Here is a 20,000-nt window from a genome sequence, read left to right as displayed (position 1 = left end):
TTTTCTACTAATATTTTGCTTATTTTTCGATTTTTAAGTGATTGTTGGGACTCAACAGAGGACCGTCCAATGAAATCCATTTTTTCTTGTTCTAATTTAAGAGTTGACTACTTTTGTTTCAAAGTTAATAAACGCTTTAAAATAAGTTTCCACACACAGAAGAGTAACTGCGGTTGGTTACACACACACACACACACACACACACACACACACACACACACACACACACACACACACACACACACACACATATTTGACCACTTGCAGTTTCCGTATTTAAAAATTTTTCCGACTACTGTCGTCATCTTAAGTGTCATTTTCACAACGTTTCGGTCGATGTAACCTCCAAATTTCTTCAGGTGTATGTTGTCCAACTCGGAAATTTGGACGGAATTCCGAACGGAACCATTTATTTACTTCATTGAGGTAGCATACTCTTGTTCCCTCAGCCATGGCTGGATAGAGGTCCTAAGTAATTCGCAATCGTATTTTTAAAAGATACACATAAAGGTCGGAGGTTACATCAACCGAAACGTTGTGAAAATAATATTCAAGATGAGAACAGTAGTCCGAAAAAATCCAAATAACGAATACCCAATCCTCATCTTATAAATTCAGAAACATTGAAAGTTTGTTGGTCAAGATCAAAGTGTAGTATCTGTTTTTCAGATGCTGCACTTCTATTTCTTGTTCTCTTTCGGTGGAGGAGAAATCCTTCACGACTGAGACAATTTTTATTTTTGTACCTTTTCTCCACGTTAAAAAACGACCCTGGTGTCTAACTCTGTCCCGTGGGGAGGCATAGTAAATAGGTATAATGATAAATCCTCAAGTGTCCCTTTTTAAAACAATTATGAAGATTAATTAACCTTGCGGCTTATGTTGCATTTACGTAAGTAATATATTAATAGAAAAAACAACAAAAAAAAAAAAAAAAAACGATGGCGTGTTGAATTAGATTGAAAGAATGTCGTTTTGATTTTCCCGTTCGTGCAAGAAACGCGCCCAACTTTCGTATTCATTCAGATAAGTAAATTTAATATCGACAACTCTTTTCTATTTTACACAGAAATTAATCCTTACAGGTTAAATTCTGATTGCAAATGATTCTCATTATCTATGTTTTACCTAAGTAATTATTTAATCCGATTATAACAGCTCTTGTCGGCATGGCAAACTAGCTGTCCATAATTGATGCTGCCCGGGAATGTTTTTTACTCTCATGTTTTGTTTCGATTTTATTTCTTAATAGTATGCATTTTATGACCGTATTCATGAGGACTGATAATTCGTGTTATTTGGATTATTCAAACCACTGCTCTTATCTCGAGCATTGTTTCCACAACGTTTCGGTCGATGTAACCTCCGAATTTCTTCAGGCGTGTGTTGTCGAACTCGGGAATCTTTATGTCGAACTTGGGAATCTGCATGGAATTTCAAATGAAATTCTTTATTTAAGCTACGGGGGTAGCATGCTCTCGTTCCGTCAGCCATAACCTGGTAAAAGTCTTAAGTAATTCGCAATTGTATTTTGAGTATCGTCTGCACTGAGGAATGAACCTTCTCCTTCCAGAAGAGCGTCACTTAGTACTCCTTTACTTTACGCCGTTGGTCCTTGCGGATTCCCGAGTTCAATAAGATACATATGAAGAAGGTCGAAGGTTACATCGACTGAAACGTTGTGAAAATAATACTTTAGATTGGAACAGTACTCGGAAGAATCAAAATAATATGGATGCCTTTTTTAGTTTTACCAAATGATTATTTTTTAAGATATGATTGTGAAGGTTGAAATCAATTATTTCGTCATCGTTTGGCCATTAAATCGTTAATTGAACCAAATTGTTATAGAACTGCATAAATTTCTGTTAAGTTTTGCTATATTTATTTATAAAATTATTGGATTGAAAAGCTTCCAAAACCTTTAATCTTTGAATAAATGAGGATTGGTCAAAAAAATTAAAAGCCAGTTTAACTGACTCTCTACTCGACAGTTTAAATACTTCCAAATTCCTTTCAATTTCTCAATAGTCACGCAGTATTTTTTTTTCAAATATTAACAAAAGATAGCTTGTTTAGAAAAAAATGGAAATGCACACTTATGAATTAAATTTCATAATTATTTGTTTTTTTTAATAAGATAAAATATGTTTATTTTACCTAGACATATAAATTTTATAACATTTATAACTCTATAACATTTCCAAGAGTCACAGAGTAATTCTTTTTCAAATATAACCAGACATTTTGTTTAGGAAAAAATCGAAATGCACTCTGGTGGAATAAATTTTATAATTAATTTTTTTTTTTGATAAGATAAAACATGTTTATTTTACATCTACATATAAATAAATATTATAAAATTTATAATTCTATAACATTTCCAAGAGTCACGGAGTAATTTCTTTTTCAAACATTAACAAAAAATAACTTGTTTAGGAGAAAATCGAAATGCACTCCGGAGGATTAAATTTCATAATTATAATTTTTTTAATAGGATAAAATATGTTTATTTTACATTATTACATAACATTTATAACTTTATTACATTTTTATACTAACCCATTTTTTTGCGAGAGGGGGTAAGGATTTTTTATATGTTTTTGAATAGATTTTGAAAGTTAAATTTAATTTTGACGGTATCGTTTAATCATTAAGTTATCAATTCAACCGAATGTTATAAAACTATCATTAATTTTTATTAAAGTATAAATGTTGTTTTGCCTCGATATATAAAATTCATATTATTTAGATTCATCGGACTAACTCTTCTCATCTTAACTGTGATTTTCACAACGTTTCGGTCGATGCGCAGTGATTAGAATAATTGGAAAAGTCAATTGTAAAAAATGATATTCTCCTGAAGGTTGAAGGTTCAATTCTCAGTGTGGGTGACTGAAGAATACAATTACGAATTACTTAGGACCTCTATCCAGTCATGGCTGACGGAACAAGAGCATGCTATCCCCGTGAAGTAAATAAAGTGTTCCGTTCAAAATTCCATCCAAATTCCGAGTTCAACAAAATACATCTCAAAAAGGTCGGAGGTTGCATTGACCGAAACGTTATTAAAATCACACTCAAAACAGTAGTGCGAAAAATCCAAATAATACGAATAACCAATCTCCATCTAAAAAAATTCAGAAACGTCTTATAAAATTAGGTTACATTCTTCCGTCAGTATTTGCCAATGTTGGCAGTTGTATTTATATAATCATGAAATTACTCCAATAATTAATTGTTCATGTAAATCTTGATAAACACACACACACACACACACACACACACACACACACACACACACACACACACACACGCTCACGGTTGACTTTTGAAATATTTATTTGCACAAAATATAAAAATACATAATGAACAAATTAGGCACAAGGTTACTCAAAAGTGTAAGAATAATGGATGTCGCTAGTAATACTTGGTTTCAAATACTTAAAAGTGTCTATCCTACTCTTAACTAGAAATATGTCGGTCACCACAATAACACATTCACTCCAGAAGCTGTCCTATTCAAGATAAACTCAAATAAACTACAAAAATTAGTTAGTACTCCCCCTTTTTAAAATACTAGACCATCCACTGTTTTTCTTTTTATTTGGGTGGTTGGTTTATTATTGAATTTATTTCAGATGTTGGGGGGGGGGGGCTGTCAGACTTTATTTTCTTCTCGCTTCCTCTCATCAATTAAAATAGTTTCATCCGGGGAATAAAAAAAAAAGCACTTTTTTTTTTGTTTAAATTTATTAGCAAGCCGCCCGGCGTTGCCCAGTCGTAAAATACGCGTAGATGTTATATTTAAATACATACGGAAACTGAGACATGTGCATGCGAGTATTACGGTTTTTTCTAAGCCGTTCACTTCTTGTAAGTAAAAAACAACAAAAAAACAACTCAAGCTGAGATCGAAACCAAAATATAAAGGGAGTGCGTCAAGTACGATAACCATTAGATGATGATAAGATCTTTAAAAAGTGTTGTAAACCTACTTATTTTTAACATAAAGAATCTTTCATGTGAACCATTCACGCATGCGCATTCGTGAAACAGTTGACAAAGAGATAAAAATTGGATGACCTCCACGTATTTTGACCCATTAGCAGCAGTTTTATCCGGATGAAAATCAATTAAACAATTTTCTACATGCCTGAATATGCTATATACCAAATTTCAAATCTAGATAAAGAATTCGTTGAGTATATAGGTTGAGTATATATATATATATATATATATATATGTGTGTATAGTAATTCGATTTAAACTCTGCAAATTAAAATTTACAACAATTTATTATTCGACAAAAAATACAAGGTGAAAACTTAAAAATTTCCTTATTCCATGGAGTTTCAAAGAATGGCTTTTATTCTCAGCGGAAAATAGTAGTTAGCAAAATAAATTCACTTCATGGAATAAGGACATTTTTAATTATTCAACTTGTATTCCTTGTCGAATAATACATTGTGGTAAATTCTAATTGAAAGAGTTTTAAGTTGAATTCCTTGAATAAATGATCTATTGTGAATATTCAGCTTTTTCATCTGGTTAGTTTATCCTATAAATATTAGTATTGATACACTTGCTTTAAATTTACAAAATTATTCAGTTTGTAAACTTGAATTGTTAGAGCCAATATATATATATATATATATATATATATATATATATATATATATATATATATATATATATAAAGTTCCGGGGTTCGAATCCTAACAACAGTCAAGCTACGCTGAAGAGGGATTGGGCCTCGAAACACACGTGTCCGTAGATTACTGTTTTTAAAAATAATATATATATATATATATATATATATATATATATATATATATATATATTCAATCCGTAGATGTATAACAAAAACAATAATTAATAATAATCTGCCCATATTACTTACCGTATTTCCGAGACTATATGTTCTAAAATTCATATTGATTTGTTTATTAGTTTTGAGTACTTTTGATTTATTGTAAAGGTATAAAATTAGGCAGAAGGTCATTAAATCGAGAGCGATGTGAAGGGAGATTTAGGGTTTTTTCACTTCGTCATTTTTTGTCTTAACCAATTTGGCAAGTCGTACATTTGAAGGCATATGATTACGTCCTTTTGCGTTCATAATATCTTTTAGGACTCTCTTGTCCTCGTAATGAGCCGAAAATATTGCTCCGATCGAGGGCAACTGATTTAGTAATTTATTGTATTATGCCACTTTTCTCCGATATATTGCAGACGATGGCTTCTCAATTTTGAAAAAGGGATCAGACTTGCCCTTTTATTGCTTATATAAATAACTTAATACAACATACGAAGTAAGTTATTCCATACGTTTAATTGTCAAGGTTACATGGCCATGCTTCTTTCTTTTCTTAAAAAAATCTGTTTTTTTTCTAATGAGTATACATAAGGAAAAATTCAATGTTAACATACATATATTGATTGTTCCATGTAAACGAAACAGGTATGTAAAAATATATACCAGAGGTTTGATATGTCAAAAGAATTGATTAAGATAAATAAAACCTTGGAACATGGAATATAGCCAAATTAACATATATATATATATATATATATATATATATATATATATATATATATATATAATCCAAAGAATTCGGAGAAAGTCATTACATAGGATTTATCAGGATATACGAAGCCTAACACTTGAGATTGGAGCATAGCATAATAAATTTAAGATAAATTAAAATATATATATATATATATATATATATATATATATATATATATGATGGAAATAGTATTCCGACAAAATAGAGAAAATAAAAAGGAACACACCGTATTATGTGTTCATCAACGTTTCGTCTTTATTTCGAGACTTCCTCGAGGAAGTCTCAAAATAAAGACGAAACGTTGATAAACACATAATACGGTTTGTTCTTTTTTATTCTCTCTCTCTCTCTCTCTCTCTCTCTCTCTATATATATATATATATATATATATATATATATATATATATATATATATATATATATATATATATATATCCTGTATCTTCCTTTGATTTTATTTTTCTATTTCTATCTTGAGGTATCTAGATGTCGTTTTTCTCTATATCGTAACCGTGCTTCCGTCTCCTTTTCTGATGAGAAGCATTAGTCTTCGAAATGTCATGGCATAAAGAGCTGCTATTACCTTTCTTTATCTATGGTGTCTGACAAATAAAATCATATATTCCTATATTTATTTTTTCTTCAATACACACACACACACACACACACACACACACACACACACACACACACACATATATATATTACTTTGAGGATAATCCGTCTCTTAGGATTTTTGTAATTTTTCTTATATTCCCTGCACTAATGATTATTTTCAAAATATATTTAATTTCACCCTAGCCCTTAAGTCAAACTAAATCCTAACTCTTCATCTCCTAAATAAGAAGCTAATGTCGGAGATCACCTTTGAATGACAACAGAGTAGATACTACGCTATCCCCTAAAAGGAGAAAATTATCCTTTGAAGGATATTATCATAACGAACCAACATATACTACTTCCTTGTTCTAGGAGGAGGTATTGCCGCGGAGGATTGTAATCAGAATGAAGCAACAGATATTACGGAGAAAATATCCCGTGACGAGCATTTAATGGAAAGGACCCGAATTATTATTACCCTCGAGGGCTTCGAAAAGGTCATTAAAAGACCATAGCTCAAAGTTTTAATTGCGTGAAATTTATTAATACTAAATCGTTTTTGTTAATATTTTAATTTTGTTTTATTTATTTATGCTTTTGTTAATTTTAATGTTTGCCGTTAAGAAAATGTCAGGTACATTTTTTTTAATTACCCCACCCCCCCAACTAATTCCATCATTTTTGTATGTAAAGAAAACCGTCATAAAAAACAGTTAATAAAAACCGTCATAAAAACAGTTATAAAAACCGTCATTAAAAAACTGTTATAAAAACTGGAAGAATACCCGTTCTGGGACGGATAAAATAAATTCTCTAAACCGAACAATTTTGCATTACTCTTCTGCGCCATTACAAAGATTAAAATCAAGATATAAATGCTGCTAAACCTTAAGTGTAGAACCCGTATTCCAATTTTGATCTTAAATTCATTACATAATATTGATTTTAGAAAATGTGTAATATTTAAGCTTAAGGTGTCTTAAGAAAAAAATTGAAACTCAGGAAATCCTGGGTCAATTTTTATTCAAATCGAAAGTCATGACCTTTTTCTGGAGTTGATTTTCCCCGCACATTAAAAACCGGTTTTGTCTCTAACTTCGTCCTCGTGGGGAGGCAGGCAAGTGAATAGGGCATTGATGAACTAATGATATAATTTATTTTCCGCCATTTTTTTTTTTACATAAAAAAAACTTAAGGAAACGTGAATCGTTTCTACAAGTTTGCAGTAAAAATAATGGCATTGCATTGTTTCAAATCGAAATATATTTTCGTTTTTATTTGGAATTTGACTTAATTTTAAAAATATACAAGCAAATCTTTATATGATGTTCGTACCCGTCATAGAACGATGTCATATTCCAAAATTCATATAAACTGATCAAATTTTATTACAAAGCGAGACACTTATAAAATAATATTTTAAAAATAAGAGGGAGACAGCTGAATTCCGACTAGCGAGATCAAAATCAGCCTTGTAATGAATCCAATTTACTATTAAAATCATTAAAAATCGTAAACTTTTATTTTCTTAATAAAAAAAAATCGAACTTGGTTCTTTTATATTAAAAGGAAAATCGAAAATCAAAATACTTATCATCGTAAATTTTTATTTTCTTAATAAAAATAATCAAAATACGTATCATCGTAAGTTTTTATTTTAAAATACTTATCAAAATACTTATCATCGTAAATTTATTATTTTCTTAATAATAAAAAATCGAACTTGGTTCTTCTTCTATATTAAAAGGAAAATCGAAAATCAGAATACTTATCAATGGTACTTATACGTACCATTGGTTTTAATTGAAATTCTTCAATTAAAACCAATGGCGCGTATTTAATTGTCACGTCGAAATAAGCAACATATCCACAATTACAAAAAAAAAGTGATTATTAATAAAAATAGTTTTCGAAAAAAAAAAAAAAAATGCAAATTATACTTTGATAATAAACAGAATAAACAGCGTAAATAACCGAAGTCTGTCTTGTTACAGCCCCCCCCCTAAAGATGGCGGTCAATCGATTGTGAAATCGTGAAAAGAACACGTTTTATGTAATAATGCAGTAATATGTTACTAATTGAGACAACTAAGTAGATATGGTTGCTTTCCCTTGAAATTAACATAACAATTACGTTGATAACATTAATTTATATCGGAAATTAATCTAAAATTAAGTAGATAACGTTGGTTTTTAATGTAAATTAACATGAAATTAAGTAGATAACGTTTTTTTTTCATAGAAATTGACATAAAAATTAAATCAATAACATTAATTTTTAATAGAAATTAACATAAAAATTAAGTAGATACCATTGTGTTTTTTTTACAGAAATTGACATAAAAATTAAGTCGATAACATTAATTTTTAATAGAAATTAACATAAAAATTAAGTAGATACCATTGCGTTTTTTTCAGAAATTGACATAAAAATTAAGTCGATGACATTAATTTTTAACAGAAACCAATATAAAAATTAAGTAGATACCATTGTGTTTTTATAGAAATTGACATAAAAATTAAGTCGATGACATTAATTTTTAATAGAAATTAAATTTTTCAACTTTCGATTTTCCTTTTTATTCTGAAAAAGCGCCCTAAAAAAATTTCCGCCATTTTGATTTTTACATAAAAACAACAACAACCCTAAGAAGAAGTGAATCGTTTGTACAACTTCTTTCCGGTATATAATAGCGCGTTATTGTTTCAAATCCAAATATACTTTTTGTTTGAAATTCTCCTTTTCTATTTATTTACTTAACCAGAAACATTTTTTTGTTGTGTGTGTTCAGCTAATCCCTGCCGCCAGTAATTTAATGCTATTGTAGCTTGTATGACCTGAACAGATCAGCGATAAGCGCTCACGTCTGGCGTTTAATCCGTTATCACTTATATTTATCGCGTATTTAAAACATACCTCCTACTTAAATCATTCGAAAAATACTACAGCATTGTTGTTGCACAGCGAACACCTTTATTTTTTGTCTCCCCATTCACGTACCCTGACCCCGATTCCTGCCCTCTCTCTCCCATCTCTTGTTTATTATGACAGATTGTCGGATTTTCTCCGCAACGTGCCCCCATCTTCTAACCTATCTCTTTGTGTTTGTCTTTTTTAATATGCTTTCGATCCTCTAGCATCTGCCCGTTGTCTCTTTTCAGGAATGAGTGGATATGATAAGCTTATTCAGGCCGCTGCGAGTCGTTTGATAGGGTATGACAGTGACTTGGCCAGGTACGAAGTGCGCAAGACGGTGTACATGAAGCAGCAACTCGAAGACCGGTACCATAGGTCTCTGGAACAAATGAGGTTAAAACACCCGGCTTGTACCAATGAATCTTCGATGAGTAAGGAACGGGGTCACTCAATCGAAACGTCGGAGGTCGACTCGTATCAGCTAGAAAACAGCTGCGAGGACGATAGGTACAGTTCCCCGTTGAACTCGCCCTCGGGGGCCACCACGACGACCATTAAAGGCAGCCGAGGGATCGTTGAAAACCCGTTCCCCGACAACCTTCCAATGGTCTTAGCAAGGCATGGGATGGGACTTTTAAAACCTGACCTTGCAACATCTGACACCTCCCAGCTCTTAAGGGAGATCCTACAAAACAAGGAAAAACAACAACTACAAGAGTTGGCTAACAATAACAACAACAATAACAACACCAATAACAACAACAATAACAATAACAACAACAAAAACAATGTAACTAGGCTTAATGGAAGTAACGCGATACAGGATTCCAGCGGCCTTATAACGAAACTTTTAAAAAACACTTCGCAACAACAGAAGAGCAGCTTGTCCGACACGGAGAAACTGTCTTGTCACTCTAGCGAAGGTTCTGCTGACGAAAGTGACGGGGGGAGTACTATAGAGCAGCTAGCGAACGACGAAGAAACCGACGCCAACGATGTTAAAACGGGACCCCACTTATCAGGTGCCGGTTTCCAATTTATGGACACTAAGGAGGCCAAACGGGCCCGAGTTGAGAACATTATAACGAGCATGCGCCACTCGCCGTCTCACAGCATATGTGATAGCCAGACGATCCAGGAGCAGAGACGGCAAAAGCGAAAACAACACCAACCGCAACAGCATGAACTCAGCCCTGACCACAGCGATTCAAAAATGCGCAAAATGACGAAGGGCGACTTCAACCGCCAAATCATGGAACTAAAAAACCAAATCAATGAAATGCAGAGAAAGTACTCTGCTCTGTATCACGCTGAGCGACATTCAGACAGACCGATCGAAGGAGTCGATGATGGCGAAGACTCCCGTGCTGCATCTTTGTCTCAATCGGCATCGAGTAGAATGTCTAAATTAAATGGCGACATCAATTCGAACAATCGGGAAAATATCGGCTTAGATAATTCAGATATCGACCCGGTTCATTTGATAAGCCAGGCGAGTCAATTAGTCAGAGAACAAGAAATCGTCAGCAAACGGCCGACCCCTTTGTCTTCTTTACACTGCGAAGTTCAGCACTTGGCCACATCGCTCAAATCGGAGATCAGCCAAGCAGTCGACGCCATTTTTAGCCGGTTTGTTCAGACTCAAGCGCTCAAATCGTTGGAAAACTCGGCGAGTCAAAGCAAAACGCCAGATCAACCCCCGAAAGAGCGATCAAAATCTCCCGCCACCAACAGCGTTGACTACCCGTCGGAATTCTACGCCCTTCCGCGAGTCCACGATAAACAGACTATATTTGATGCTGCGACCTGTCGGAACACCCCTGACCTCCAGCGAGCCCATAACCGTACCCTTCCGTTTCCCCCACAGCCACCTCATCATTCCACCCCTCAATCGTTGTCTTCGTTTTTCACGCAATCTCAAGTGCTCACCTCTCCCGTGTATAACTCCGAACCTGAACAAACCGAAGCGCTGTCGTTGGTCGTGAACACACCCAAGAAGAAACGTACCAAAGTAACGGACACCCGTCTGTCACCCCGAGCCGCCCGTGCCTTACTCCAGGATAATTGTGTGCAAGTATCGTCCGCCATGTCCGAGTTGGAGAAACATCTACCCACGTCATTTCCTCATATCTTACCACCAATGCTACCTACCAGTGTAGCCATTCCAAATCCTAGTTTACAACACTCGGACATTCTTGGATATTATAGAGAGCCTAACTATCTGGATGGGACCCGTTCGGCGGGTCACTCCCCTTTGGATGACCACGGCTCGCCGGGAAATACCACCAACTCTTTATCAGATTCGTACATGATGTTAAAATCGGAGAGCTACGACATACAGACAGAATCCGACGGACAAATGGCCATGATATCCTTTCAAGCTGTAAAAGAACAGTAAGAATTTTTGTTTTATTTTTTACATTCAATATATATTGTTTGTTTTATTTTTAATCATTTTTATATTCTTTCAATCTATAATATAAAAGGCAGACATCTGTCTGTCTGTCTGTCTGTCTGTATGCATGTTAGTTTGTCGAGCTAAAACATAAAAAATACAAAACAGTCACCCATAAAGTTCATATTTTCTACAGTGTGACATAATTTTAATCTTTATATATATATATATATATATATATATATATATATATATAAGTTTTGAAAAGATATATGATAATCAAGCTACACAGAATTTTCTGTTTTTCATCCTCGTTAGGATTCGTCAGGTTATTGCATAAAATCGATGTTGCTTCAGATTGTAATATATTCCCGTGTGTATTTGATTTGCTAGTCAGCAAATCAGATTCTTCGTTAATTATATATCCATGTATCGTAGCTAATGAGTCTAGCTCTACTGATGTATCCAGCACTATCAAAGTAAATATTAAAAATAGATACATAAAATAACACACACACACACACACACACACACACACACACACACACACACACACACACACACACACACACACACACATATATATATATAGTTAGATTTTTGGAAAAAAAGGATTTCAGCAGAGTGCTCTATGATAATGAAAGATTCCGAAAATAAAAGCGTATTATTTTTTTTTTTTACAATAAGTTTAGTTGAGATAAGTCATCCGTACCGTCGGTTTCAAATCTGATAATAGGGACAGTTTTTGATACCCATATCAAGCTTTCTTCAGCCGATACTCACCTGATAATAGGAGATCGTTTTTGGTACCCGTATCAAGCTTTTTTCAGCCGATACTCATCTCTTCTCCGATGAGTATCGGCTTAAGAGAGCTTGATATGGGTACCAAAAGCGATTCCCTATTATCAGGTTTGAAACCGACGGTAACGATGACTTATCTCATTTAAACTTTCTGAATATATATATATATATATATATATATATATATATATATATAAGCCGTGTGAAACTTTGATATTTGAATTTTAACCGGGGAAAATCGGTGCAAAAGTGTGAAAATTAAATATATGGGGTTTTCCAGGTGAAGGTTAAACGACGGCATTACGAATATGCATGCGTTACGTAATAGCTATTGGTTCATGTTTCAATTTTTAGCCTTGCAGCAAACATGTCTTCATAGTTCAAACATTAATGTCAAAGGAAAAAGTAAATCGTAAGTTAGTAGTTTCGGTTTCGAATCTCGGTGTTGGCGCTCGAGTCATTTTTTAAAAAACTTTTTAATCATTACTATATATTGGGTCAAATATAATATAATAATTAATACAAAATATGCATAAATCAAAATATCATATTTAAGCGTATTTTTCGAATCTCGTTAGATTCAGCCACTCTGATCAGTTGTAGACGACGAAACACATGTCAGTAGATAATAAAAGCTGAATCTTCAAAACTCATTCCATCGTTTTATATTTATATATATATATATATATATATATATATAATATATATAATATATAATATATATATATATAATATATAATATATATATAATATATAATATATATATAATATATAATATATATATAATATATAATATATATCTATATTTTTATAAAGTAATAGGGTTCGTGTGTTTCGGTCTGTGTGTACAGCTCTCCATCATCAACGAAATATAAAGGAGGTAAGAGGGTAGATCTCTCCGGGTAGAGAAACATTAGAACCCATTTTAGGATGTTTCTGTTATAGGAGATATACGAATCTTTGCCTAATTTCTTTATATACTAGTCTACAAACCACCCCCGTATCGAATGACTTATGCTCATTTGCATATCACATTATATTAAATCTCTTTAACTAATTACCTCGACCTTATTACATATTGGAAATATTCTAATCATTTCAACTGTACTATTTACAAAATCTATTTAACATTTAATTATTTAATATATTTTCATTTAATTTTATATTCGATTTATTTCACTTTACGTATATTATCAAAACAATTCATTTGCGAGGAAAGCTTTATGTTTTGGGATTGTATTGAAAATGTAATGGAAATTTCAATTTCGTTCCGTTTTAATCTTTTATATTTTACTTGCCAATATTATTGAAAGAATACAATTCAACTATCGTAATTTTATATAAATAAACAAAAACAAATATTTTAAAATAAAACTTTATTAAAAAAGAAATAATTTTATTTTTAAATGAAAAAAATCAATTTAGTAAAATAATTGTATTAAACACCCCCAGCCTTGTCAGCAAACCTGTAAACCTATAAAAGTTAACATTTCGAATGTAAACAGTGATTTTTCGATTTTGTTAGCGCTTGCCGCAATTAAACACAATTAAAACGGAACTAACTTTATTTCCATTCTATTTTTTAAACAACCCCCAAAACATAACGCTCTCTTCCAGTTATAGCCAATTTTTTTTTAATTAAATAAAACAGGTCAAAATAAACAGATAAGCGCATTTTCTTTTACATTTTTCTTACAACCAACGTTGTCATTTTAACCAACTGCAGGATACCGTTACTTTTGTGGGGTTGTTTTGAAAATGGCACGGAGATTATAATTTCGTTCCAATTTAATCTTTCTGGTCGAGCCTATTTCGAAAGCCTGTCTTATCATAGATTTGAACTACAAATAATTTATTACATTTTGATTATTACTATCTTAAGACTTAAAGCTTATATTTATTTCATTTTTCTATTTATATATTGAATTAGTTATTTCCAGTCTTATTTAAACTTAGTGCTTTCTTTAAACCGGATGAACCTTTTATAAAAATATGAGTTTAACGTAAAGAACACGAACAAGGTTTTATTCAACTGAATTTCTTCCAGTTTACTAACAAAATATATAAATTTAAAAGAGATATAAATAATAAAATAAAAAGGTTATGTAATTTAAAAGAAATACACGTACTCACAAAAGCAGAACTTTTTTACACATTTTTTTCTTTAAAACCATAACAATGAGACTAACAATTACCTAGATCTTAGTAATTATTTGTTTTAATAGAACTGTTTTAATTGTACTGTTTACTTAGTTAACCTAAGTTGGTATTACATTTATTTTACATTTACTTTTTTTTTTTAATTATTACTTTTAGACTGTGACGTTTACACCCGGAAGTAATGAGTCACACGTAGGTCGCTTTTATTCATTCCTTTTGGTCAAGATCAAAGTGTAGTATCTGTTCTTCAGATGCTGCACTTCATTTTCTTGTTCTCTTTCGGTGGAGGAGAAATCCTTCACGACTGAGACAATTTTTATTTTTGTACCTTTTCTCCACGTTAAAAAACGACCCTGGTGTCTAACTCTGTCCCGTGGGGAGGCATAGTAAATAGGTACAATATAATTGTTTATAATTGTACTATTCAGAAATATTATTTATAGTTCGTCCATTTCAGTTAGTATACATTTCCTTTACGCTTAATTAATTTACAATCATTAATATCGTTAAACAATTCCGTTTAAAACCGAAATTATGCCACCCAAACGAAGTAGAAACGAAAGTGAGGAAGAAAGAATGGAAAGATTGGAAGCTAATAGACTAAGAGTTGCTGCAGTTCGCTCCAATGAAAACAATCCAGATCGAGAAAGACGTCTAGAACTTAACAGGATACGTCAAAGAGAAAGGAGAGCAAGACTGTCAGATTTGGAAAGAGAAACCCAACGTGAAGCTGACAGAACTAGACATGCTGTAAGGCGGTTAAATTCATCACAAGATGAAATTCAAGAAAGGCAAAGATATGCACTGGAAAGAGAAGCAATATTACGATCGAATGAATTATATGAGGTAAGTAGACGTACACAAGGTCAGTTGAGAGTGGCTCAACGACATCAGAATGAATCGGAAACCCAATGAAGCTTTCGCCTATACCAAGGGCAACAACGAGAGGCTGCATGGAGAGAGAGTATGACTTTGCCCCAGCAATTGACAGAAAACGAGGCAGCTAGACAACGAATGACTGCTTTGAGACACCATGAAATAGAACACTGCAATAGAAAAGGATTGCTCTACAACAAAAATGACTCTCTCACTACAGCTGATATAGGAAAAATGGACAAAGTATGTCAACATTGCTCAGCTGTAAAATTTAAAGGAGAACCCCCTGGTTGTTGTTGTTCTTCTGGCAAAGTTGTGCTTGATAGCTTTCCACCACTGCCTCAGTTGCTTCAAGATTTGCTCTCCGGCAATGGTCCCATCTCTAAAGATTTTCTGCAAAATCTACGCAGTTATAACAATTGTTTTGCAATGACATCATTTGGTCACAAAATTGTGGCAGTACATGGGTGGAATCCTTCTTTTAGAATTCGAGGCCAGGTTTGCCACCAGATTGGGAGTCTTTTACCACCTGAAGATGAAACAGCAAAGTTTATTCAAGTCTACTTCTTGGATAGTCTAGAAGAGGAACTACATAATCGGGGACGTGACAGTAGACTCAATAGAGACATTCTCCAAAGTCTGACTGAATTTTTACATGAGAACAACAGCTTCATTTGTCAGCTGAAAACAACAAAGGAGAGGATTGAAGAAGAACACTTGGTAGAACATAAAGTTGTCATAAGGGAAGACCGAAGGCCGCAAGAAGAGCATCCACGGCGATTCAATGCTCCAACAACAACGTATGAGATTGGAATATTAATGGAGAATGAACCAACAGCTAACCGGGATATTGTCTTGCGTTTTAGAAATGATACATTAAAATGGATCTCCGAACTACATCCCCTCTACGATACTTTAATGTACCCGTTAATGTACCCCTATGGTTCTCCATCTTACAACATCTACATGAAGGCATCCAATGGGCGAAAAGTTACCCAACAGCAATTTTATTCGTACCATTTAATGACTCGGCCTGGAAACTATTTTCTCTGGTACCGAAGGCTATTTCAACAATGGCTGGTGGATGTGTACTGCAAGATTGAAACAGAACGTTTACAGTTCCTGAGGCGTGAGCAACAGACCCTGAGAGCTGACAATTATAGCAACTTGAGAGATTCAATTCTTAGGGAGGATGGGAATCCAGAACAGTTTGGTCAACGAGTTGTTCTTCCGGCAACTTATACAGGAGGCCCTCGATACATGTTTGAGCGTCAAAGTGATGCCATGGCATATGTTCGGCGAATGGGCCGAGCCGACCTCTTCATCACGTTCACAACAAATCCAAAGTGGACAGAAATTACAGAAAATTGTCTTCAAGGGCAAGACCCTCAGGATCGTCCAGATATTGTTGCCAGGGTTTTCAGGCAGAAGCTAAAAAAGTTACTTGAATTTATTAAAAAGGGAGGATTTGGCAGGTTGAGGGCTTTCCTGTACAGTATTGAATATCAAAAAAGAGGACTGCCGCATGCACACATCCTCACCTGGCAGGCCCCAGAGGACAAACTTCTACCAGAAAAAATGGATCTCTGCATATCTGCAGAGATCCCTGACAAAGAGGAAGATCCTGATCTTCATGCTAAAGTGATGGCACATATGGTGCATGGACCTTGTGGACCATTTAATCCAAAGTGTCCATGTACGATTGACAACAAATGTTCCAAAAAATACCCAAAAGAATTTCTTCAGTGTACCGAGCAAGGCCAAGACCAAGTACAGGCGAAGAAAACCAGAAGATGGAGGCCAGACTGGTACAATAAGGATGAAGAGAAATGGTCGGTATGTTAATCAAGAAATAACAAACCAGTGGATTGTTCCGTACAACAAGGTCCTCCTTCAGCAGTTCAACGCTCACATTAACGTAGAAATTTGCAGCTCGATCCAAAGCATCAAATATGTCCTCAAATACGTGAATAAAGGATGTGATCAAGCAGTGTTTGAACTACAAAGAACTGATGGAGCAGCTAACCAACAAGGCCAAGTACAAAGTCACATTGTGGATGAGATCCAGCAGTTCCAGAATGCAAGGTATGTCGGCAGTTCAGAGGCGGCCTGGAGGATATTGGAACATCCCATCCATGAACATTTCCCCCCAATTGTACAACTTTCTGTTCATCTTGAAAATGGGCAGCATGTCATGTTCTCAGCTGATACTGCTCTGGAACGAGCCCAAGGTCCACCGCCTGCCACAACTTTGACAGCATTTTTTCAACTCTGCCATGAGGATGACTTTGCAAGGGGTCTCAAATACGTAGAAGTCCCTGAGTTTTACACTTGGAACAAATCGACAAAGAAATGGATGAGAAGAATGCGTGAGGTACAAGTTGAAGGTACTGAAAATGATGATGTATGGAAGGCACCATGCATTGGGAGAATCTACACGATTAGTCCAAAAGCAGGGGAGTGTTATTTCTTACGCCTGTTGCTCAATGAGGTTGCTGGTCCAACTTCATTTCAAAATTTGCGAGCATACAATGGTCAGGTGTTTGAAACATACAGAGCAGCGTGCCTTGCTCGAGGCCTTCTAGAAAATGACCATCACTTGCATCAAGCAGTAGGAGAGGCAAGTGCCACTCAATCACCTTCAAATTTGCGAAGCCTATTTGTGATAATTTTAACAGCCTGTGAGCCAAGAAATCCTCTTGAGATCTGGATGGCTTTTCGTGATGTAATATCTGAAGACATTCTTCACAGATACAGGCAAGAAGTTAACAATCCAGAAGCAGATTTTAATGAGGACATCTACAATAAAACTCTTTGTCTAATTGAAGAAAAAGTTCTCCTTATGTGCGGTCAACCATTGGCAAGCTATGGATTACCTGCACCAACGCAAGGGAGAGATGAAAGACTCGCGAGAGAGTATCAACGTGAAGTTACTTATAATCTTGAAGAACTTTCCCTACAAGCAAAAAATATGCAAGAAAAACTGACCGATTCTCAAAGAGAAGTTTACAATTCATTCATGGCAATGTTGGAAGCACAAGGTGAAATGAACAAAAACATGATGTTTCTTGATGCTCCAGGTGGTACGGGCAAGACTTTTGTAATCAATTTGATCCTTGCAAAGATTAGATCCATGAGAAAGATTGTGCTTGCAACAGCATCCAGTGGCATTGTTTCTACTCTACTACAAGGTGGCCGCACTCTTCACAGCACTTTTAAAGTACCCTTGGATACTCATCGAATGGATCAGCCAGTTTGCAAAATTACTGGTAACTCAGCCTTGGCAAATGTAATTAGAGACACCTCTGCAATCATTGTAGACGAAGCCCCAATGACGCACAAGAGTGCTTATGAAGCAATTGACCGAACACTGCAAGACATCACAGGAAACAAGAATCCCATGGGTGGCATTCCAACCTTATTTTGCGGTGATTTCCGTCAAATCCTCCCAGTGGTTAAAAATGCCACAAGGGCTAACATTGTCAATGCAAGTTTGAAACAATCCTATCTCTGGAGGCACGTTATAGTGAAGAGACTGACTACTAATATGAGAGCCTATATCTCTGATAACACAGCTACAGCAGACTTCTCAAAATTGCTTCTCCAAATCGGTAATGGTCAGTTTCCTATCACTTCTTCACCTGACACAATTAAGATTCCAACTGCGCTTGGTAAATGTGTCGGTAATCAGAAGCAACTGAAAGACAAAGTGTACCCAGACCTGCAAAACAATGGAAAATCACCGGATTGGCTTGCTGAGAGGGCTATTATTTCGCCATTAAACAGCAATGTGAATCATTTGAACAATTCAATAATGAATGAATTTCCAGGAGACACAAAGCAATACAAGTCAGTTGATTCGGCTACTAATGAATATGAAGCTGTTCACTACCCTGTGGAGTTTTTAAACTCTTTGGAGATATCTGGAATGCCTCCACACATTTTAAATCTCAAAATTGGATCGCCAATTATGATTCTTCGATCCTTGGAACCGCCAAAAACAACAAACGGAACCAGATGTGTTATCACCAGATTGCACACCAATGTACTTGAGGCCACCATTTCCTGTGGTCCCTACAAAGGCGAAACCGTTCTACTGCCAAGGATCCCCTTAGTTCCATCGGACTCAGAACTTCCATTTAAATTCCAGAGACTCCAATTTCCTGTGAAGGTGTGTTTTGCAATGAGCATAAACAAAAGTCAAGGTCAGACATTTAACACCATTGGCGTAGACTTGACATCAGACTGCTTCAGTCACGGTATGTTCTACGTCTCCATCAGCCGGACAGGAAGTTCAGAAAAACTCTACATTCTGGCTCCAAATCAAAGCAGCAGAAATGTAGTTTACCCTGAGGCTCTTCAGTGAAAAGTTCGAGAAATGGATATGAGGAAAAACTGACATGATCTGATTGTGGTAAGTTTTTAGTATTGAATGTGCAAGATAAAATTTAAGCAAGAGTTGAAAATTACTTCAATGAAAAATTTACTATGTAACATCAAGTAACCTTCCTTTTTGATGAAAATGTTTTGTGAAGTTCCTGATTGAATTTCAGTCACTACAAGAGGTAGTTAAAATGTTAATCACCTTATGCAATCGTTGCTCTTACAACATCAACTTACTGGAAAGGTGCCCACAGATTTTGGTACCCGAGTGCGCAACAAAGCTCCGTGCGAAGCA

At 34.7% G+C, this 20,000-nt stretch overlaps 1 protein-coding gene across 1 annotated transcript in view; it reads left to right on the top strand.

Moving 5' to 3' along the window:
• Positions 1-20,000, top strand: part of LOC145260694 (prospero homeobox protein 1-like) — a 164,153-nt gene that overhangs the window by 11,399 nt on the left and 132,754 nt on the right. The window contains exon 2 of the mRNA XM_080119095.1: positions 9,336-11,460. Coding sequence (XP_079975221.1) covers positions 9,336-11,460 — 2,125 coding nt within the window. The remainder of the gene's footprint in view (positions 1-9,335; positions 11,461-20,000) is intronic.

This window comes from Euprymna scolopes, chromosome 36, assembly GCF_053919585.1.
Source record: "Euprymna scolopes isolate OS-2025 chromosome 36, ASM5391958v1, whole genome shotgun sequence".
In the NCBI taxonomy this organism is placed as follows: Eukaryota; Metazoa; Mollusca; class Cephalopoda; order Sepiida; family Sepiolidae; genus Euprymna; species Euprymna scolopes.
The sequence above is the reverse complement of the archived record's forward strand: the minus strand, read 5'-3'. Positions and strand labels throughout refer to the sequence as shown.